This window comes from Hypomesus transpacificus, chromosome 19, assembly GCF_021917145.1.
Source record: "Hypomesus transpacificus isolate Combined female chromosome 19, fHypTra1, whole genome shotgun sequence".
Classification (NCBI taxonomy): domain Eukaryota; kingdom Metazoa; phylum Chordata; class Actinopteri; order Osmeriformes; family Osmeridae; genus Hypomesus; species Hypomesus transpacificus.
The window spans coordinates 13029650-13053512 of record NC_061078.1 but is presented as its reverse complement, the minus strand read 5'-3'; the positions used below and the strand labels follow the sequence as shown (position 1 = coordinate 13053512).

The 23863-nt window shown below is 47.5% G+C and overlaps 1 protein-coding gene across 2 annotated transcripts; it reads right to left on the bottom strand.

The window, feature by feature from the left end:
* Window positions 1-1406: 1406 nt before the first annotated feature.
* rras2 (RAS related 2) lies at window positions 1407-23667 on the bottom strand. Of its 2 annotated transcripts, XM_047041426.1 has the most exons (6): window positions 23311-23667; window positions 5366-5453; window positions 4887-4989; window positions 3437-3545; window positions 2288-2406; window positions 1407-2064 (listed from the first exon to the last, which is right to left on the bottom strand). In XM_047041426.1, exons 1-6 carry the CDS (start codon window positions 23410-23412, stop codon window positions 1977-1979), a joined length of 609 nt encoding a protein of 202 aa, XP_046897382.1. In that variant the 5' UTR covers window positions 23413-23667; the 3' UTR covers window positions 1407-1976. The 2 variants fall into 2 exon arrangements, with proteins under 2 accessions (XP_046897382.1, XP_046897383.1); XM_047041427.1 differs by lacking the exon at window positions 5366-5453 and having other exon boundaries at window positions 23311-23393.
* Between the last annotated feature and the right edge of the window lie 196 nt (window positions 23668-23863).

Genomic DNA, 23863 nt, shown 5'->3' with positions numbered 1-23863 from the left:
GATTGTGGGTATAAAACAATTAGACATGTTTTTCTCCAGTTCCTCTCTAACAGCCCAGTAGCTCCTTCAAAGGAGCTTTGAATCCAAATGTAATCAAGTTTTGAAAAGAAAAACAGATAAAAATCTTTATCGTATTTGACTGAAAAACTGCTTTTATTTTTGCACCAGGAGCTCTACAAGGAGCAAGTGAAAATAAAAACAAAGTTTGATTTGAGTGAACAAAAAAAAAAGGTCTGAAAGAAGAGATGTTTTCCTTTTGAACGTGATCACTGATCAGCCGCTTCTGTGACCATGCCATTGGGAACTAAAGGAGACCGATATTTTAGACTGGGATAGGTAGTGGAGGACTGAATGATCAAATGTACAACTGTCCATCCTTGGACCAGCAAATGAGAAAAGTTATTTCATCAACAGCTTTTTATAAACAAATGTTGCAAAGGTTAGCCTTATATTATTCTAAAAACAAACTAAGAAAATTAAATATTCCTCTTAAAATGTACAAAAATCTATGCAATGAGAGCATATTTGATAACAGACATCGAAAAATACTTGTCAGCTAGTTTGATAAGAAAATAAGGTATAAAAGTATAGTAAAAACATTGAATCAAGTTCATTAAAGAGTCATTTCCATCCTTTTCCTTTTATGTTAATTACATAATGATGCAATACTATATTATTTCCTTTGTATCCTAACTAGAATCCACATGTTGACAGAAGAAAAACTGAACTAAATGTCGACACGTTTCTATGGTGACGTTAACTTGGAAAGGTGAAAGGTTGAGCTGGCGTCTCCTCATACACAGATGACTTGACTCATTTCCTGTCTCTTTGTCATGAAGACAAAGACAGAACATCAGGAGATGCCAAAAACCAAGACCATCTTTAATAGAATAACTTCCTCGTCATGGGCTCATATGCATATAATTGGAATGATGAAACAAAGATGAATGTGTCGGATATTTCAGAAAGACTTTCTGAAACATGTTTGGTGTATCATCCTCGTTTTCAGTGATAGTATTACTGTATTACTGAAAATTATCCAACCTTCAGTATGATCTCTTTGTCAAAAGTTTAAAGTTATTTATTTCGATCAAGAAAACTTGATTTTGATCATCAAAAACATATCAGAGAAGCAAACATTTGAATTTTTTTGCACCATAAATAAAACAATAAGTGTTTGAAATTTTTATAGAGTTTGCAGCCTATTATAAGTCCACAAACCTTACAGTATTTGGCCACATAGATGAGAGCAGCATCCAAACAGCAAAGATGGATCAACTGCATTCCATGGACTGTTAAGTTTTCGTACAGTATATATATATACATACTGTATATTTATAATCTGTACATACGTGTATACATTTATGTTCATATACTGTATGTCAAACCAAACTCACCAACCTCACTCACTGTACTGTGGCGATTTAATAAGTCATTAAAAATGCACTTTCAAAATCACAACAAATTTCACATATGTACAGTAGCGGATTAGCACATGGAAGTAAAAACAGATATGGCACGACATACAAAATGCTTCATCACTTTGTCTCTCTCTCTCTAGTCTGATGGACACTGGAAACTAAAAGAAATCTTTCCCCAACATTCTGGATATCATAGATTTCTCATTCAATCTCGGCAAAGGTACAAATGTCACTACAAGGCAAGAGAAGTCCTTCGTAATACAAAAAAAATGAACTTGTTAAGCTGATTTAAAAGGCAATGTTTAGTGTTGGAACTTTCTCTGTGTGAAATTGATTATTGATGAAGGTAGAGTGGTGTTTGTTAAGATTTGGCTTTGTCAGTATCTTCTAGATATGAAGTCCTGGGGGGGCAGCACTTCCTGGTAGCCATGTCAGGAGGGGCTGAACTCATGCACGTGGAGAAGGCAGCGTTTAGTCATCCTTACAGGATGTGATGTCAGGCATGGGGGTGGGACAATTAACAGTAGCTGGGTGAGTGACAGTGATAAGGCCCACTCAGACGATCACACAGTGGCAGCCACTCTTGTCCTTCTCTTTCCTTGTGGGTTCCGGCGACGGTGGGCATTCCTGCTCTTGAAATTTCCTGTAAGAAGGAACACACATAATCAGTCATGAGAAAAGGTTTTCCTTCCATCCTCTCTTTTTATGACAATGAAGAATGTCTTACAAAAAACACATATATCATCTTAGTATGAAAGTTCTGTACTTTATTGGGACTGGAGTCTCATGTACACTATTGTAGAGTGTCAGGACTTTGCTGCCCCCTACAGACGTTTGATGGTAGTGGCCAGTGAGCGTTGACATACCTGATAACCCTAACCAGCTCATGGAAGGCCTGGTCTACATTCATACGGATCTTGGCTGAGGCCTCCATGTACGTCACCTTCAACTGCCTAGCCAGCTGCTGACCCTCCTCCTGGGTCACCTGGCAGAGACAGGGGCGCAGACACCGGGAGACAGAGACAGTGGGACAGGAAGAGAGGGAGAGATAAGGATAGGTAGACAAGGAGACAGGAACAGGAAGACAGAGAGACAGACAGACAGGGACAGGGAGCAGGGTAGACAGGTCGACAGGAACATGGAGACAGAAATGGGGCAGATGGACAAAGGTAAAGACGTCAAAACACCAAAACTGAAAAAGTGTAACACTGGTGGCATCTGCTGGTCACATGGAGCATTGCATGTTTGGTGGTTTCTCGATGAAAGAACAGAACATCTCCCAAAGATTTGGTATTTGAGCTGTTGGTAAACTGTTTTGAGTTTGGTCTAAAGCATTGAAATAGTCATCTAAATTAATTTCTACAAATTCATGCACTATAATGTCTAACAAGTGAGATAATAATCGCCTTGTTTGCCCTTGGGTATTAATAAACACCATCCCCACATCATCATTAAACACACTAAGCCTGAAAATAGCTTGTGGGCTATTGATGGGATTTCCATATTAGGCTTTTCAATTGATGAAAGCCTAATATGGAAAACTCCAAGAATTACTAATCATCTAGGCAGAAAGTCAATTGTCTGAATTATATTGAGCAACAGTAAAAACAAATAGAGGTCCTGCTAAATGAAATCAATAAATGCATTTACAAGACAATTTGCATTTAATCAATGCATTTACTGTACAGATAAAAACATGTCAGAATGCCATTGCAGTGTGTCACTCAGCCCCCAGATGGCAATCTAGAGTCATGGAAGGATAAAGCTGCATATCAACAAAGGCCAGAGTGAGTGAATCCACCTTCCTTTTCAAACTCTCTCCTCTTTCTTTACTCCCCTTGTGAGACAATGTTTTTTGTTTGTATTAGTATATCCCTCTTCTCTTCTCTCCTAACTAAAGCAAAAGCAGTTTTACCACCACTTTCTGGGTCTTCCAAGCCGTTTACTGTAATATACAAACTAACACACACACACACACACACACACGTGTATGTGCAATGAAGAGATGTCCTCACCTGCCGCTGCAGTTCTAAGTCTGCTTTGTTGCCCACGAGGATCATGGGAAACTCATCGCGGTCTTTAACTCGGAGGATTTGTCTTTGGAATTTGTAGATTTCTTCAAAGCTGAGAAACAAACACAGACCAGGCATTATTAAAGAGAGAGATGGATAAAGAGAGATGGAGAAAGAGAGACACAGAAAGAGAGAGAGAGAGAGAGAGAGAGAGAGAGAGAGAGAAGAAGAGAGAGAGAGCTAGATAGAAAGCTAATGGATTCATGGACTTCCCCATCCTTCTCCCTCAGACCTCCCAGGAATGCAGCATATCCACATGAATGAACCCCCCACCCCGCCCCTGCCCCTCCTACACGTCCACCCCCGCAGATGGGGTCACTCTCCCTGTGGATCTTACATGAGGATGATGGGGGGGGGGGGGGGGGGGGGGGAGAAGGGATGGAGAAGTCAGTCAACTCCCGCGGTGGGGGCTAAGTGCTCTCGGGAGGCTGTGATGAGCGTTACACAACACAGATAAAATTGTGACAACATTCACCCTTTCTAGAAGTGGTCGGGGTCTGACCCTTTCCTTTAAGCATGGTCCAGCTCCCCATTGACTTGAAAGGGGCTCACTGACGTAGAAATGCCAACCTAACGGTTTGAACTATATATATATATATATATATATATATATATATGTCACCCGGCCCAGAGAGAGGGAAGCTGAGAACAACTCCAATACCAGGAGGGCAGAAAGGCCGGACCAAGCCCAGCAGACAGCTTAGTGAGCACATAGTAAATCTGGAGGGACTTGACTAATGTAAACGCAGGAAGGAAAAGCTGTTTACAGCATAAACACAGGGAGAGGGGAGGGGGGCCAGGGAGGCGGGCCGGGGGGGCAGGGGGGCTGGGGGGGAGGGCTGCGACACAACTGGCTAGGCAGGGACGGGCGGGGGTATTGGAGTAGGGGTGGCCGTGGGGTGGGGAGGGGGGGGCTGACTAACTAGCTACCACCACAGCTGTAGGGAGCAGTGCAGAGGACAGCTCTACATTCTAAGCAGGCAGGCAGAGGCGGGGCTGGCTTCTAAACAAACAGCAGAAGCATCCGAACGAGGACGATTTCAGAGCGAGAGAGAGAGAGAGGAAGAAGAAGAGAACAAAAGAGAATGAGAAAGCGCGTGCGGGAGACAGGAAGTGAGAAAGGGAACAAAAGACGAGACTGAGTGGGATGTGTTTTCATTTTATGACAGTGAACAAGGGAGTGATAGAGACTACGCAAAAGGGCAGAGACAATCAGACCAAAATCAAAACGCAGACTGAATATTAAGCATATAGAAAGATGAGTGTGTGTGTGTGTGTGAGAGAGAGAGAGAGAGTCAGAGAGAGAGACAGAGACAGAGAGAGACAGAGAGAGACAGAGAGAGAGACAGAGACAGAGAGGTTTGGCAGGTGAGGTGATGGGGCTGTCACTCACCTTCCTCTGTCAGTGACGGAGAACACCAGCAGGAAGCCCTCCCCTGTCCTCATGTATTGTTCTCTCATGGCTCCAAACTCTTCCTGTCCGGCCGTGTCCAGAACTATCAAACACACACACACACACACACACACACACACACACACACACTGTTAGACCCTCAAATAGAACCGAAACACAACACTAACCCTAGCTATATTGATGAAGAAGCATAATACAGCGACTGGTCAGTACACTAAAGAGGGTAGAGCTCTATTATCCTATTGAGCACAGGTGTTTAGTGTGGTGCATCAGGTGAATTAACTGGCAGTTCATCACGTCCCTGTCAGAAGCTAGAACAGGTTCTACACTGACATCTCCAGTGTCATAGTGGGGAACCTCATATCTGAGTCAATGAAGTCAGTCACGAAAAAGGAATCCTTGTTGAAGGCTGGCTTGCTGTGATGTTTTGTCTTGCTTGTTGAACTGGATGCACTTACTGTCAAGCCTGGCCGCCCTCTCGTCAATCACACACTGCTTCGTATACGAGTCCTCAATCGTGGGGTCATAGTCTGTCACAAAGTACGACTGCAGAGAGGGAAATGGAGAAGGGGAGGGGGGGGGGGGAAGGGAGGAGATAGCAAGGGAGACGAGAGTGAATATGACTTTGAAAACATGATTCAGGGGGAGACAGATGTGGCAGAGAGCTAAACACGCCTTGGCATGGAATCAGGAAGTCAACGCTACGCTCTCTCTCTTTCTCCCTCCATCCCATCTCCCTCCCTCAGTGTCTCTCTCTCTTTCTCCCTCCATCCCCTCTCCCTCCCTCAGTGTCTCTCTCTCCATCTGGGTCCGTCTCTCACCCTCCTTCTCACTCTCGCATTTCTCTGACTCTCACTCGCCCTTTCTGTCCCACCCTTTTCCTTTCTCTCAGCTGTGTCGTTAAGTAACAGAGAGCTCAAAGAGTTTCTGTGTGACCTTGACTACTATCATGCAGAAGATACACAAAAAAAGCGTCCGTTTGTTTCAAGACAACGGGTAAATACTGTGTCATGTGACCCTCCAGCTCGCAGTCAGGGTGTCAGTATCAGACACATGGGCCACCTCGTGTTTTTGACAGAACAACAAATACAGCTCTCGTGTTCCGGACACTTTGATTTCCCCCGAAAAATACATTGACGACACAAACTACTTCCAAAGCTTGCTCATGATACTTTAAACACTACAACTGTGCTTTGCTGTGTGATGGTCTTCCAGCACCCTAACTATGGGGGTGGAGCTAGAGAGTGGGCATGGTGGGGGAGCTCTATGGGGGGGGTGCATTTTTCACATTTTTCTCCTGTTTAGTGGGCCTCTCTCTTCTCCTGGGAGGCTGGTTAAGTGATGACAGCTGACAACTATGTACACAGCATGTCCTCCATAGTGAACCCATCCACCTGAACTGGCTGCCCCTGAGCTAAAGGAACCCCATGAACAGGTAGACACACTCAAAACCTTGACATGACCTCGGTATGACCTTTAAGGACCCGAGCACCCAAGGTGTTTAGTCAAATTCAATGCATACTGCGTTTCCTTAAGCAGACATGCCCCCCCCCAATATCTCCTTTTCCAGATCCAGAAGAATCATTTTCTTGAGGTACATTAAACTATGCCTTGTAGGTGTACAGACTTAAGCAGCTGACTGCCTAATTGAGTATGAACATGCAGTGTCAGTAAAGACAGAAGATGAACGTGAACTTTGTGAATCTATTTTCTCCCTTCTGCATCTCCCCCTCCCTCTACCCACTCCTCTCTGTCATCCTCTAGCACCCACTCTTCTTTCCTACAGGATCTTTCCCACTCTTGAATAGACCTTGCATATCTGTTCAATCTCTCCGCCTCCTATGCACACAAGACCTGTCCACATCCCTCCGTCGCTAGTGTCTCTTGCCGTTCTGTATGCGGCTCATGCGGCCCTGTGTCACGTCCACTCACAACTGTTCAATAATTCATTAGCAGCACTGCCTATGGATAAGAGAGAGAGAGAGAGAGAGAGAGAGAGAGAGAGAGAGAGAGAGAGAGAGAGAGCGTGTGTACAGAGAAAGTGAGGAGAGAAAGAATGAAAACAGAGTCTATAAATGCAGAACGACTAACAGCATCTATCTCACCCTCCCTAGTCTAGATAACTGTCCTCCAGCCCCAGAGAACCCCTCACACTCTCCTACTCTCCATGGTCTCTCCACTAAGCCAGTCCGGCGTAACTTAACTCTGCCAAAGTCAGTAGAGCCTGGCCGGCTCCCTCAGACCTCTGGTTCCCATGAGGGATGAGCCACCAGCTGCAGTCGGCCCCAGCCTCATCTCCAGGCCCCAGCCCCAGCCTTGTCTCCGGGCTCCAGCCTCAGCCTCATCTCCAGGCCCCAGCCCCTGCCTCAACTCCAGGCCCCAGCCCCTGCCTCATCTCCAGGGCCCAGCCTCATCTCAAGGCCCCTGCCTCATCTCCAGGCCCCAGCCCCTGCCTCATCTCCAGGCCCCAGCCCCAGCATCATTTCCAGGCCCCAGCCTCATCTCCAGGCCCAAGCCCCAGCCTCGTCTCCAGGCCCCAGCCTCAAGCTCTACCTCTGGGTACGTCATCATCACTCCAATGAGTCAGACCACATCTACAGGAATATGGTGAACACCAGGGCCAGGAATACTTGTGATAGATGATCATATGGCTCATTATACATTAGTGTCGTCATCATTCAACAGGAGTGATTCCCAGCAGGGCCAGGGGAGCGCTGCCTGGATATGGAGCCAACAAAATGACGGTCTTTCAGTACGGAAAATGACAGAAGGGTAGAGAAACAGGTAGACATCAAGAGGGGAACTGGAGATGATGACAGGTTCCAGTATTCACCTCCTGTTTCCATGACAATACTGGACAGGTATTGCAGGGCAGAGCGGACATCTGAAACTGTCCAGAGTGTTCAGAGACTCAGTCTACTGTGTGTGAGACACGCACCAACACACAGGCGGAAAGACACACACACACCTATCCATCCATCAACCCCCCACCGTGGTCTGTTTGAGTGAGCAGTTCACTGACCTTTCATCTCATCATCACAGGCGCCAGCAGGAAATAGAAACATTATACGTGTGTGTGTGTGTGTTGTGTGTGTGAGACAGAGAGATAGAGAGAGAATGTGTGATCAGGATAATGAAAGCAGCACAAGCATGACTGATGTCTAGTGGAGAATTTGAGTACTATACAGTAGAGGCAAGGATGAGAGGGAGGAGAAAGTAGAGTCCAGTATAGTAGACGATATGAGAGTAAAATACAGCAGTGTAAAGTAGAAGATAAGAGAGTACAGTAGACTAGAACAGAGGTAATGTACAGTCAAGTACAGTAGAGTAGAGGATACAAGAGTAGAATACAGCAGAGTGAAGTAGAGTATAAGAGAGTACCAGCCAGTACGGTAGAGTAGAGCATTCAAGAGTACAGAACCGAGTTGAGTCAATTACAGTTGAGTAGTGGAGTAGAGAGTAGAATACAGTGGAGTACATTAGAGTAGAGTACAGCAGAGTACAGTAGAATACATAATTGTACAGTAGAGCACAGCAGAGTACAGCACAGCAGAGTAGAGTCGATAACAATACAGTAGAGTACAGTATAGTGGAGTACAGTAGAGTACAGCCAAATACCGTACAATATCATAGAGAATAGTACAGTAAAGTACTGTACAGTACAGTAGTATAGAGTAGAGTTGTCCCTCCAGCAGGCTGCCCCACCCAGCCCTCTCGGTCCACCAGGAAGGAAACTCCACCTCCACAGCAGGGCAGTCTGCCCGGCACAGCCCTCTGAGTGGGGTGATGTCACTTCATCCACACCTCCTATCCACCCACTGAAGACCACTGACACTCATTTCCAGTGTGGCGTTCCAGCAACACACCCCACCCACTCACATTCTGCACATTCACACCAGGAAAACATTAGGGGCCTGTTCCCCGTGTAAAAAGGGCTAGTGGATGACTCTCAGCTGCAGGTTCAGTGTGTGTGTGCGCGCGTGTGTGTGTGCACGTGCCTGTGTGTGTATGTTTGTCATTGAGTAATATTGTACTGAGGAGCTGTCTCTCAGGATTACAGCTGCAACGACAGAGCAGAGAGAGTCTGAGATACAATGAAACAAATTCAGTATTGCAACAGACTGGTTGGCTGCATGGCCAGCTGTTTGACTGGCTGGTTGGCTGTTTGGCTGGCTATATGGCTGGCTGGATGGATGGATGACTAGTTGGCTGGCTGGGTGTATGGTCAGCTGGCTGGCCGGCTGTATGACTGGCTGACTGTATGGCTGGCTATATCATGGCTGGCAGGCCGGATGGCTGGCTGGCTGGGTGGATGTATGGCTTGCAGGCTGGTTTCCACCAACGGGAAAACAAGGATACGTGTAGGTGTGCAATAAACGCCATGCTCACACTGTGCACCCACTTCCTCACCACGCAAACAGCTCTAGCGGCGCTAAATATAGAAGCTGTCTATCTCAGACAGACATCCCACTCCTTTGGGTTGCAGTAGTCTGCCGCTGTTACCGGCTGATGCACAATCACACACAGAGCAGTTTGTTTTCAGACTCAGCACTGTGGATGAGACTCTGGGATTTCTTCGAAAGAAAATACCCAAGGCGATTCATTAATAAAAACACACATATTCGAGGAAACTGTTCTGCATGCCTACTGGATTAGAATAGCTGTGAACACAGTTGGCTGACGCAAGTAGACATCATCCCTCTTTGGAGTTAATAGCCTCGCGTACGTCCCCCTCACGCCCTGAGAGCCTTCACAGACCTTGACTTAGAAATGAGGAGCCGGAGTTTTACGAATGAGAGGACGTCAAGTAAAAGCTAGTTACAAAAACTGGTATCTTCAAAGAAATTCTGCAAACGGCTGCACTTTATATCATCCCCCGTCCCGTGCACTCCGGCCCTCTTACCCAGGTTTGAACGATTCAAGACCCGGCCACTGGTTCTGCTGACACGGCGAGTCCGAGCTTGCCCGGGAGGAGGGGTGGAGGGGGCGGGGCGGTTGGAGGGGGTCGGAGCGTCTCTTGGATGACAGGCGCATGGTGCCATTTGTCAACAGGGCTTATGGGAAGCCAGTTCAGAGTGCAGCCATTTCAATTAAGCGCAGGCTAAGGAGGTAGCCAAGTATCGGACTGTTAGCCAGGCAGAGAGAGAGAGCTAGTTATAGTGTGGATGTTCATTCACCTCTTCTTTCTCATATTGTCAACCACAGCACCACAGTTCCATGTCTGTTTCCTGGATATCATTAGTTATTTACAGATAAAGCCCATTGACGACATGACCCATACGACTACAATGTCTCTCTCTCTCTTTCTCTCTCTCTCTAAACTTCATCTTCTCATCTGCACCGTTTCACTGGAGAGTTCAGGCATGCCAGGTGAGCTCAGGGCTGAACCCGGGAGCGCGTGGTCGAGCGGCGGAGTGATAAGCCCTCTCTGATGCTTCTAGAAGCATTGATGTGAGGCTGTTCCGGGGATTTGGATGGTCGGGGGGATCCACAGTCTTTCTGGAATGTGCTTCATGGTTGTTGGCTAGGCCAGCTTAGCAGTGGCAGGGAGCTGGCAACAACTCATTAGCAAGAGGGTAGAGGAGGGTGCCCTTTCGCGCTAGGCCGTGACTAGATCATCGAGATCAACAGTCCTCTTTACTGTATTTAGCATGCTTATCTTCACAAGGCCAGGTCTATCGATAAGAACGTGTTCAGAGCACTTGGTGTTCTTTTTCCAGAGTTGAAGTCCATCAGAGTTCACCTCAGTTCCCAGGCTTGTCTCATTCATACTGATAGGCCTCTGAACTATGCTCCACAGCTGTCTTTGCTAGAGGGACTCCTCAGAGTAGACAAACACCTGTAAACAGAGAGCTTGACTGGAGCCATGTGTGGACTTCCTGTTAACCCCCTCCCCTCCAGGGCTAACCTCTGGTGACCCTGTGTGATCGGTCGGGCTGCGAGCAGCCGTCAGTAATCAGCGGTCAACAGCCACCATAGAGGTCAACGTGAAGCAGATGGACGTTTAGGGGAGCTCTGCATCCGATAGGAGCCTCCCGAAACAGCCACATCCCCCCTCTCCCATACCCTCCTCCCACCCCTCCCTCCCTCGGTTACGTCCCCCCTCTATCCCTTCCCCTCCCTCCCTGTATCCTATCCCTCCCACCATGTCTGACTCCATCTCTCTGGAGACAGGAGTTCCAGCCAAGTGCAGCCTTACAATTTGTGTTTTGTGTTTTGGGCCCGTGTGTGAGTAAGGGAAAGAGGGCGAGGGCGAGAGCGAGAGGAAGAAAGGGAAAGAGAAAGAGAGCGAGAGGAAGAAAGGAAAAGGGGGAGACAGAGCGACAGAATAAGAGAGTGAAAGGCCTCTTCCTGGGGAAACACCCACTTTTCCCATTAGCTCATGCAAACCAGAAAGGTCAATTATTCAATAAGTAATACAGAGGGAGAAAGCATGACATGAGGCCGCCCCCTTAAAAGGGCACAAGGGCTCCAACTCAGACAGGCTTTTAGCACACTCCCATGTTTCTTTTCAAAACAGCAGGACTTGTGCAGCCATTGGAAGTTCAAGATTTGCTCCACTTCCACCTCCCTGAGCCATCTCACCACATTCAAATATGTACTAGTTGGGTGTGCTTTGCCTTTGGCAAGAGCACAACCTTTGATTTATCTCATATATATATGCATTGTTATAATTTTTATTTATTTTCCCACCCTTAAGGACACCTCAATATTTGGATTACATAGACAACGTTGGTGTCAAAAGGTTTGTCTTGGTAGCGATTGCGTTGCTTGCATTCGATTTTACATTCCGTTGCACGGTTTAGGCTGAAATTAAGTTTTTGTGGCGAAAAGTGAAGCTAACGGTGGCTAACTTGCTAGCCACAGTTACTAACGTCACTAACACACGCGTAAACCTGTAGTGGAACATTAGTTAGCTCGTTAACATCTGGGAGATAGCTAGGCTAACTAGCTTTACCTAAAACGGCAAAACAGCTGCAGAAACGATGATTTGTTGGTGAATTTATCATTACCTGTAGTTTTAAACCAGTGTAGCTCACTGCAACGCTGTATGCGAGACACTGACGGCAACAGAACATGCTCCCCTTACCTAAATCATAAATCCCAGATTAATTTTTCAATTGGTAAACTATTAGACTACTAACCTCAACATCTGTTCTGTTATCGCAGGGAACGTGGTTGAAATGTGAAATTAGGCTGTGGTAGCTCTACTTAGCCTACCTATTTTCCCACCCTTAGACTCCGTCAATGTATGCACTACATACACAATGTTGGTGCCAAACATATGTTTGTAAATGAGCAGCAACAAATGTATGCTTTTAAATCTATGCAATCTTCATAAATATGAAGTATGCATTTTTTATTATAAAATATACAGAAATAACTAACCCATCTGCAACCGACACAAGCACACCTCACAATTTCCCCAGAAATTGTACCCTCTAGTTATCATACAATGTTATACATGTAGCCTACTACTATTAACTTCATACAACGTCATATGTACATACAACGTTACATATGTACTAGTAACTTCATACAGTCCCTAAATAACAGAAATGTGGAAGAAATTAACCTACTGGGAGTCTACATCCCTTTATCTTCCTAAATAGATCAATAACCTGATCCCTGAATCTGTTGTTGCCAAAGTTGCTGCCTTGCTCTCCCAGAGCCCAACAAAACAGCAGCCCTGCAGTCTCCCTGGTCTAACTGGCTATCCTCATAGTGCTGGAACCATCCAGGGCCACAACCACAGCACCATGCATCACCTGCCTGGGGGATGCGTCTGGCGTTCAGCTGGCCTGGTCACCACCCAGGTTCAATACAGTCACCAGCAGGGCAGACCTTTCTGTCCCCTGGCCCCCCCCAGAGGCGTTCTGGAGGAGGTCTGGTGGACGGTGCATAGTTCAAGTCGAGTCTAAAGCAGGTGGAGTAGCTTTCATGAACACCTCTCCGTCAACCAGGCTTTCACTGGGTACTAGTGTTAGCCCCCTGCACTCAATGCCTCTCTCTCTGCCTCCCCTGCCTCCATTTTCTCCAACCCTTTACCTCACCTCCCCTGCCCCACTGACCCCCTGGCCTCAGTGGCATTATGACTTCAATCAGCCGGCTAAATATCACCGTGCTGGACTTTGGGCGCGTTTGAACCCCCTCAAAAGGTCTGCCATCAAAGAGGTCGCCATGAATAGGCCCCTCTCCCCAAGTCAGCCGGCCAGCAGAGCTCAAAGCGACACTATACATCCAACAGCCTCTGTTCATCATGACTGCCAGTGTTTCTCAACCTACATTTACATTACATTTACATTTATTCATTTAGCAGACGCTTTTATCCAAAGCGACTTCCAAGAGAGAGCTTACAAAAGAGCATGGGTCACTGATCATAACAACGAGATAGTCCCAAACACTGCAAGTAGCCAAAACATGAAGCATACATTGTGAAAAGCTAAACAAGTGCCAAAGGGAAGACCCATAAGAGCATGCAGTTATACAAGGTACAAATGACCTCTGTTTCCCAGCTTAACCATGAGTTTGGGGGTAACGGGAGGCAGTTTACGATACATTTGATGCCCAGGGTTTGGACACGGCGCTGCTCACTGACACAGCGCTTTGTGAACAGGACTGGGGGGCTGCCGCTGCATCATCTTGTGACATCGGCATCCGACCCAAAACACCCCGCACCCCCACCCGCCCACCCTCTGTCCCCCACCCCCCGTCCCCCTGCCCATCACAGTAAGCTTGCTCTAAGCCCCACCATTGTGGTGTTGTTGATGCAGGCTTCTCGTGGCCCTTCCGAGGTTTTGCTGTGAGGGGCAGAAACTAAAGAGTTATTATGATAAAAGTCCCGTCGGACACAGTTAAGCCCTTACCAACCCACCCCCCCCCCCAACCCCCCATCCTCCCCCCTCCCTCCTGCACCCAGCCACACACACACACACACACACACACCACCACCGCCATGTTCTGCTCCATTGACTCTCCATCAATGGTGGCTTTTGTGGATGCGGCCAAAGTTAGGCACTCATGTGACACTAGATCTGAGCCGCAATCGTTCAGGAAATAAGGCAACACGTCCTCAACCAAACGAGTAAAACAACAGAGTGTGAATGCATAATACTGACTGTTAATCCCCTTATCTGGTGCCATCCTGGTCGCCTCACCAGCGGATGTTCCCACGTTCTGGACAGAATATCTACGAAATTGTGAGAAAATCCCACAAAGTTCTTTGAGAAGATCCAGATTAAAATCACATCCTCCTCAGCAAGCCACTCAGATTGCCAGTATTTGCAGTAAGGATGGCAGTCATGTTAGCTGTGTTGACACTTACATGTAGGCTATAGTAACCTCCCCAATTCCTTTCACCCCTGCCACCTACTTTCAGTGGTAGACTGGTAGGACACAATAGATTCAATTTGCATGATTCATATTTGACTGTACTCCACCCAACGTACTCCTCTTCCTGTTTGAATCTAGAGCAGTGCCAGAGCTACCCAGTGGATTTGCATTAGCAGGGGGCTGCTCCAGGCTGCATGCTAGCTGTGTGCTGGGTTATGTGGCATGTCTTGGCAGGGTGTCAGAAACGCAACAGAAACATTACCGTTTAAGGCCAGCACACACACATGCACACACTCCATACACACATCAAGTAGACACACATACACCCCCCCCCCCCCCACACACACACACACACAAACACAGACACACATACAGCGGAAATGTATTACCTTAGCAGGAGGCTCCTCATAAATAAGAGCTAATGTCCGCTGCTCGCTGGCGCACAGGGCAACTTTCCCGCCTTCCTGGGCACTGCTCCACCTGTCATGGCAGCCACCACCCCACCCCCCCACCCACCCACTCCCCCACTCCCTCCGCCCAACCCCCCCCCCCCCCCCCCCCCCCCCCCAGCCCCTCCGCCACCACCACCAGTCCATGCAAGCCCCCCGGCCCGGCATAAGGATAAATATAGGTGATACATTTCACTTCCACGATCCATTCACATTGATGAAACGTGAAGTGGCTGCGAGCAAAGCTAAATCAAACAAAGACTAGGCCCTCTCGGATCCCGTGTCCACAAACTCCACGAAGCCATTAGCATGGCTGACGGACAGGCTTGCTGGTGTGACGGGCCCTCAGCTCTCTGGCTAGTCTGACCCAGGGGATGTTCAAGAGGAGTGTTTGGGTTATTGGGTTACATACCAAACATTTATGAAACCCACTTGTGAGGCAGCTGATGGCCCGCTGTGCTATCACTTGTGCCAGTTGAACTGTGTCTCTCATCTGTGTTTGTTGAGACCAACTGATAGCTGAGTGTATACAGACACACAGAGACCCTGGTCCCTCAGATCACCATAACACCCAGTCACCGCAGCTGTTGCCCTCTCTGCTCCTTCTCCCAGCCCCCCGGGAGGACTGACCCCAGACCAGCAAGCCCTATCCCAGCTCCAGCCTCAATCATTATCACATACAACAACAGACTCTGGACCAGCTGTTAGCGGTGAACACACAGCGCCGGGCAACAAAGAGGGAGCAGGTCTGTCGTCCGTGCTTCCCCTCCCGTCACCTGTCAGCGGAGCTGCTCCGCACCTCGGCACACCTGCTAGGGACCAGGTGTGCGCCTGGAGCGCACCAGGAACAGCCCAGCTGTCTGGGCAGAGTCTGCTGGCAAGTGCCAACCGGACACAGCCAGGGTTTTGCCATCGAGAACCAGCCCCTTCCAAGCACGCCCCATCGCTTCCTAGCTCTAGTCAAATCCACTGGTTACCTGAAACAAGGACTAGGCCGTAAAGTCCCAGTCTTTTTATAATGCCTTTTAGCGTGAGTGGGTGATTAAAAACCAGGATTTATCATGGCGTATAGGAAATGCATGTTGACACGGTGAATTTATACTGTAGCACATAAACTGCGGCGGGCTGGACAGTGAATACACAAGCGCCACATCAGGAGGTTTTCCCACAGCCATTTTGTTGTTGTATGACGCTGAGATGTGAGGTAGGACACTGTGGCAGATCATTCAGCGGCAGGGATGAATGGAGCAGGATTAGCAAAAGCAACACTCCAGGCTCCCAAAAGTACCCACATATCTCTGTCAGTCAGCCAGTGAGTCTGGCTGGTAGGACCATATACACCCCATTCAGACAACCAAATATGAGCACTAACAAACCACTAAAGAAGCCTCTTTCGTGGATTGCTGAGCAGTGAGTAAATGTCAGATTTAACTTGGATCCTTTTGGTGTCAGTCTGGAGGGAGAGTAAATCTGAACCTGCATACTGAATGCACCACTGGACACATCTGAGTCTCCTGCTGTAGTGACCACTTGATTATCGCAGTTCCTTAAAATGAACGGCACATTCTTGTTACCAAAAACAAACGGCATTTCAAGCGCTCCGAATGTGAAATCTCATGGAGGCGTTTGCGAGTACATCCGATTCGGTTTTATTTTGAGACAGTGTCCCTAAAGGAACAACCGTCATTCACCGCTTGAAGACAGACCAGTTCTGGCGGGGTGTACCGGTGTGATCGACAGTGACATTTCTACGTCGAATGCAGCCGTGAGCTTGTGGAGAAAAGGAAAGCAAAAACAAACCCAGAGGGAAAACATAGGCTGTGGATCCTGTCCAGTCAGTAACTGACACTGCTGTGTTTGTTGTTGCAGGCAGCCTACCGTTAACTGCACCTCAGCGCAGCACTGTGTCACAGTCTTCCCTTCAGTCTTCCCTCCTCCCTCCCTCTGTCCTCTCTCTCTGTGTCCGTTCGGAAGAGCTCAAGCGAGGGGGACAGGCAGACAGACAGAACCAGAGAAAGGCACACCTCTAGTGACCGCAGCAAAAAGCTTGACAGAAAATGCCTCAGGGAGTCTTTTGTGATGTCATCTGATTAGCAACACAGCCTCTTTCATGGCTCACACCCTCCCAGCTGGGAGATCAGAGGGAAGGGGAGAGGAGATTTGGGAGGCGTGAGGCGGACCCAGGCCCTCATGCCGTCCTGCAGCTGAGGGTGAGTTGTCACGGTGACCAAACGCTGGCGAAGCACAACACACAGCCTCAACAAACCACAAAACATGCCTTTGAAATGATGACGTAAGCCATTTAGCAGTTCCGCAGTTCTACTGAACTACCTCACCCTCACCCCCTTCCCCTCCACACCCCTTATCCCCCTACCTACCCACCCAACCCCTTTTCCTCGTCCGACGTCAAGTGGTTTCATTATCCGAAAGACGGAGCGCAATCCATTGCTGTTAGGGATACGGCCGCATCGATCCGAACTGTACAATGACGCGGCAGTGGCGGGCCGGGCCTGCGGTGTCGCTCCCTCCTGAGAAGGAGGACCACGCCACGCGGGGGGGGGGGGGGGGGGGGCACAGGTCACCAAGGATATCCACACACGTCAGGGTCTGCGGGGGCCCTGCTGACCCCTCGTCAGGGTACGTGACGGTGCCCATGGAGGAGAGGCCAGGGGGGACCGACTAGGAAGCAGACACCGTGTCTCAGAGCAGGGAGATGGGAGGCATATGTTCCCTCTGTGCAGACCATTAAATGTGACACAGCCTCGGGCAGTCAGCCTCGCTTTAATCTGTTCCTATTCATGCTCGGAAGTGATTATGTGAACAGAAACACATGCACGTTGGATCGTCTCCCTTGCAACGCAGACACAGTCGCACCACGTTGGTGGAACCGTGTCATGAATGTTGAGGGGGTGAAGGAGTGGAAATTGAAACTGAGAACGTTTGAGCACCAAAACACACTTTAGTGGAAGAAAAACGTTGTTGGGGTGAGATATATCTCACATCGTTGAGGTTTTTCTGGAATAACTGTCAATCCAACAAAGGTTGTTTTTAAAGGTGCGTGTGTGTTTGCCCGAGAGATGAAGCTGTGTGTCTTCCTGTGGTTAACACATGCAGTAAACAGGATAAGCTCAAGTGTAGCCCCTGAAAAGCCACATGAGTAAATACAAAGACAAAAAACAAGTGAAAATAAGAGAAAGAGGGGGGGGGGGGGAAGGGGGTGGACTACCACACAACATAAAAACACACTGGCAAAAAGCTTTTTTTGAGTAAGTACTGAAACCGAAACTAACAACAGCATAGTAACACTGTAAACATGTTGGCTTTGACTGGTCAGTCCCCTGCCCTCTGTCAGTCTATGACTATACATGGGGATGGGGGGGGTCAGGGTTAGATACTGATAACATGAAACATCTCTTGCCCGGTCGGGCGGGTCATGGAGTTCAGGCCCAGGAAGCCAGTGTGCGAGCCTGGTCTATCTCTGGAGCTTACACTCACAACACGGAGGGTGAAACCATTCCCACCCCCACCCTCCTCTGGTACATTCCTTTGGTCTGCCCCATGGCACTGTGCCAGATTCTAGACTGTTACCAGCACAAAAGGGAAGTAGTTCTCCACAAACTTTGAAATTGAGCACAGTTTGTCTCCGGTGTCATTGCAGACACACAGTAGGATGATGACTCCAGACAGGGGGATCTCTGGAGCTCACCCGAATTCACCTGGTTATGTATCAAGCCTCTACTCTGTACTGTATGTGTTTACTCTAAACTTGACTCAGTACAGAAACCTGACTCTATCTCCCTGTCTGTTGGCACATCAACACTGAACCTGATTTCAGCTCTAACGTCCTAATTGGTCAGCGGGTTGGGTCTCCAACCGCCGATCCTCCAGTAGAAATTCCGCTACCGTCTTTATTCCTGATTTATCCTTCTGTTCTGATCAAATGTTCTGTATGGTTAATGTCCACTTCCAGGATGGTATGACATCATTCTAACCACATAATACTTATGTAATTGAAGCTGCACTCACAATTCATTTGCACAGATGAAAAACATAGGCCTATTTTATTTGTTCATTAAACAAAGTCATGAAATTCTGTTCAAATGACAAAATCCAATAAAACTGAACGTTTTATTACGATAGGCAGCGGAGACCAGTCGTCTAAAAGCAGGGGAGGTGACTTGTTGTTTTAGTGGCTCATGGAGGACACTTTCCCGCTCTCGGTTCACTTCCCAGGAACGTTCTGTCAGAGAGCCAGCTCGGTGAGAAACCAACAGGTGACCCGTCCTGCAGAGCTAAACCAACAACCATCCTTCAGCACCCGCCTTGGCTGCCACTCCAAACACACACACACACACTTACGTGGACAAATACACACACGCGTGCCCACACACACTCTACCCAAACAGCCTTGTAACGTTAATCCCTGTTTATCTATAAACCATGCAAAACAAGGCTGAATGTCATTTGTTTTTGGTGCTCAGTTAGAATACATGAGGTAATCCACTTCCACGAAGGAAATGGAAAGCTAAAATGCAACTGTTTTGCTTCACGTATCATTGGTATGGTATGTGACGTATTACCGGGTAAGATTGAAGCATTCTATTTCCAAAAATAGGTTTCAAGTGTGCTGCACTGAATACTGCCTGGTCTTCACGCACCTGTGCTGTGTGTGGAAATGTTACCTGCACACACACACACACCATCAACACTGCACAAACTTCTCTCAGTCAGCCAGCTGTGTGTTTTTCAGGGAAAATGTGCATGCCAAAACCCCCATCCCAATTCTCTCCCTCTCTAAAGCACACACACACACCTACCCACACACACCACTACCGTCATTAGAGCACCTAGCCTCCACATACTCCACATGCAAGGACAGGCCTCCATCTTAATCTGTATTTATTCTGTATTTATTTAATTACTGCTCGGGACAACATTCCTGCTCGATGACCTCATACCTCAGTAATGGGAACCAAGCCACAGATAGAGGGGAGGCGAGGGGAAGGGGATGGGGGGAGGTAGAGATCAAGTGCTCCTTATGCGTCTTCAGCCTAAGAGATCCTGTAATGGTCTGGAGATAATGTGCCAGGCCTCCATTAGTCTGGATGCTGTTCACTTCAGACAGGAGGGAGGCCACAGCAGCCGCTAACAGGGGCCCAGCGATAAGAACAAATACTAGCAGGAGGGTGAGAAGGGCTAACACTGCTGGCCAGTCTGCTGAGGGAGGCCATACCACCCCCCCCCCCCCCCCTCCAGAATACCTGAGCTGCTTCTGATAACCTCCGTGGCCCTGACATGAGACCCACCCTCGCAGCTCCTCCGTCCCCTTCCCAGAGTTGCGCGTGACTCAGGTTTTCCGTCCTAGGTCTCGGTGACGTCACGCTCCGCCACACTCGCTCCTGTCAGATGACTCACTGTTATGTCACCGACGGCCCGGCTCTGCTGAGCGACCAGGCCCCAACAGCTCCCAGTGGTAACCTGTCGTTCTGCTATTGTCACGGTGACCTCATTCCTCTTCCCGGGAGCACGGCTTCGAGTGACCGGAGGATCTGACCCGGACTGTTCCGGAGCAGAGCTGAAGAAAGGCTTTCCCTTCCACACTCACGATGGCCGGGTCTGCCTTGTTCTGAGGACATAGGCTTTACATTCCGCAGCATATTAAACACATCTCTGTTCACTGTTTCTTTCCACAATGACGTCAGTCCTGGCTTTTGCCAACGAGTTCACCTTATTTGATCCAGTCACGTTGACACACATCATACCCCCCCCGACCCCCACCTCTCCTGGGGATGTTGGGTGTTTTCCCATCCAGCTCTAGGAGGTCCTCAGAGAATGAACAGGAGTGGATAGACTTCCTTTTCCAAAGGCCCAGATTCCGGATGTCCCATCATTAACCCAACATGACTCAGGCTGCACCCCCACCCTCCACTCCACCACCCTCCCACTAAGCTGGATGGGAAAGCCTTGACTCAACAGCCAGCTGTGAGGTTTTTCCCTTGGCAAGGGGAACTAATAGAAAGCTCTGGAATAGGATGGCTGTGGATCGTGTTTTGTGCTCACACTCCATAAAACTACAGCTAGTCTCTTAAGATCACATTACCTCCACAGACTAGGGGGCTGAAAGCGTGAAAGTGGTTTGCAAAACACTAAGTTAAATAATAAAAGTGATGATGATAAATTATAAAAGATTATTTTGCAATATCCTGCTACTGTCCTTTTCTCTTTCTTCATCTAAATTGCATTACACAGATTCATACGCAACAGTTCAATTGTTGTTTTATTCCATTGTGATAAGGCAATTATTTCAGTCGTCAAATAATTTAAAAAGTTAAACACTTTTGTGGCTGAGTCATTTCAGCTGCGAAACACGTGTTTACACGTGAGACCCCAAATATCATACAAGGTCTCTGCAATGGCAATACTTATTTTGGTATGACTACTGCATTTCAGTAGACCTACTCAGAGCAAAAAGTAACTTGTAATAATGATTTAGGCTACAAAGCTCAAGCAATGACTTAGCCAGCTGCAGACTAACACAACTAAGTTCTCTCTGGGTATGACAGGGTCACTCTTCCCACCCTGGTCCAGCTTTCAACTAGGTCCAGTTCACTGACTGCTTGGGTGGCACTGGACCTATCAGAGACCCCTTTCTCTGTGGTTGTGAGACTGTAGAGCCTGCTGTATCGTAAAGGTAACTTTCCAAGCAAGTTTGCAGAGCTGGACTATAGCTTCCTAAGGAGTCTGGGAACGTTTGGACAAGCGTATTTTCAATAGGAAGACTGCGCACACTCAGAATGCACTGTATCCCTTTTTCTCGAATGAAAGCCGTCCAAAGTGGGTCTGCAGACTGACTGTGATCCGCGTGAAACAACAACAGGCTCCAAGACGGCTCTGTTGCCATGACAAAGCAATCATCCAGAAAAGAACAGTATGAGTGGCAATCACTCAGCTGCAAACTGATGCCCTGGCCAAAACGCTTCCCTTGTTCACAAACAACATCCATCATCTTTTTCAAAACTCTACTTCTGTGACTTCATGCCTGACTTCAATTAAACAACAGCCACCGTGTCCCCCAGTTATTATCGACATGCCCCTGTTGGAAACGAGGAAATAGCGCAATATAATCATGTTATCATGATCATGGTATTACTGTCGAATTCTACAGCAGCCCTGTCCCCAGTTAGGACAGTAGCAATATCATAACCGACATGTTTCATGTGTAAAATGAGGCCTGGCCAGTGGTCTACAGTCTCTTGACAACTGCCAGGGATTTGGAAAAGAACAATGGTAATTGAAAGGTTTCATTGTACCATGTGAATACAGAACGCCTGAACTCAGTGGGCAGGAATCTGATCCCTCGAACCATGGTATAGATTTAATGAGCTTTTTGAACCTTTATTAGTTCTTCAAGTCACAACAGCCCCCCCTCACCCCTTCAGCACGTGCTGCCCCACTATGGGCTGTCACTTTGGATATGCAGCTGCCAGCTATGCATCTCCTGTAAGAGAAACCTGACGCAGATTCCTACAGAAACGCAGAGGACCTCTGCTGTTTTATAATATAAAAGGGGTCTTCCATTTCCAGTCATTGCCCATGTATGTGTGTGTGTGTGTGTGTGTGTTGGAATGCCATTGACAAGGCTGTAAAAGACAACTGTGGAAGGGTAAACCTTTGGCTTGATGAGCAACTGTTAAAAAGCAGCAGCTGTCTTTTTCTTGCAACTGTTTCTTCTACACCCGGGATTGATATTTATTAATTCTGTACATGATAAACGCACACGTCAATATTCAGTTAAAAGACAACTTTATGTAAAGAGCTGCCTACTTTGATGAAATGCAACATTTACACGAAATGACTTACTGTAACAGGGAATTGACGTGACAGTTTATTTTCAGAGAATGATGTTAAAGCACAGCAAGGCCCTCAAGTTCTGCTATTGTTTAAAGCAAGAGTGGAGTCGCGCTGGGTGGCCAATCCATTGGTGGCCAGTGATTTGTGTCTATGCTACAATTTCTGTCATGAAGCTTCGTGTGACGTATTTTGATCGTTCAACACAAAAAATAGTTTCACACAAAAATACATGTTTTGCTTGTAAGGAAATAGGTCAATGTTTACCTATGTATGTCTTTTACAAACGCTCGAAAGCATATCAAAGTCTCAGAACAGAGCACAAATAGGCCTGATTATGTTCAGTGTATACATTCATAATCCAGCTCGTGCAAATAAGACCATATGCAATGCAATAATATGCTGTCATTGACTTAACAGTGGTCTGTTCAAGTTACAAACTGTAAATCTGTGTCTATCCCAGAATTCGCATTTCTTCACATGCAATATTCGTTCACTGTGAGACAGCACTGAATTCGTACACTAAGCTATGTGTATGTAGCTGCCAATATGCAGAAGGTGTTAAGAAACCTCCTTCAAAGACTCCAGAAATTCCGTAGTTTTAAAAAAAGGAATAAGAAGCAGGCCTATTCTGCGAACAGGCTGTATTGCGAGAAGAAAATCAGCCCCGCATCCGCTGTGGGGTCCACATTCTCATCAGCTTCCCTTCCCGAATTTCCAAATATTCTGAGCAAAGTGTGTATAGAAAAGATGACAAATATTAGTCTACTAACCTGGATAAATTGGATAGTTAAGGCTGACTTTCCAACACCGCCACCTCCAACCACGACCAGCCGATACTTCTCCTGCACCGAGCCGTCCTTCCACCCTGCCATCGAGGACACACTTACGCACTCGCCGCTGCCTGAACACCAGTGAGCAGACACCCACTTTTCAATGAAAGGCCTGCAGTTGAAAGAATGGAGCGCAGAAAACGCGAGCTAAAAGAATAGCCCAAATATAAACTTGGCTTTTATCCGTTCAAGACCGGGAAAGCGGAATTTGCTAACTGCTCACTGCGCTGTACGGACGCTTCTCCATACGCCCCGCAACAGTGTTTCAGCCACTGCGTTGTAGATGTGAAACAGATAGGAGTAGGGGAGACCGGGGTTGGTTGGCACACTTTTCACTGACTGCCATATTTCTCTGGCATCATTTATGATAGAATATTCTAACCAGCAGCAAATGAAACGTTATGGTCTAAGCCATAATTAAATATGTTTACAAGTACACAAATATTTGTTTTAAATGTGGTGATTTGAGATTTAAATCATGTTGTGCATTTGT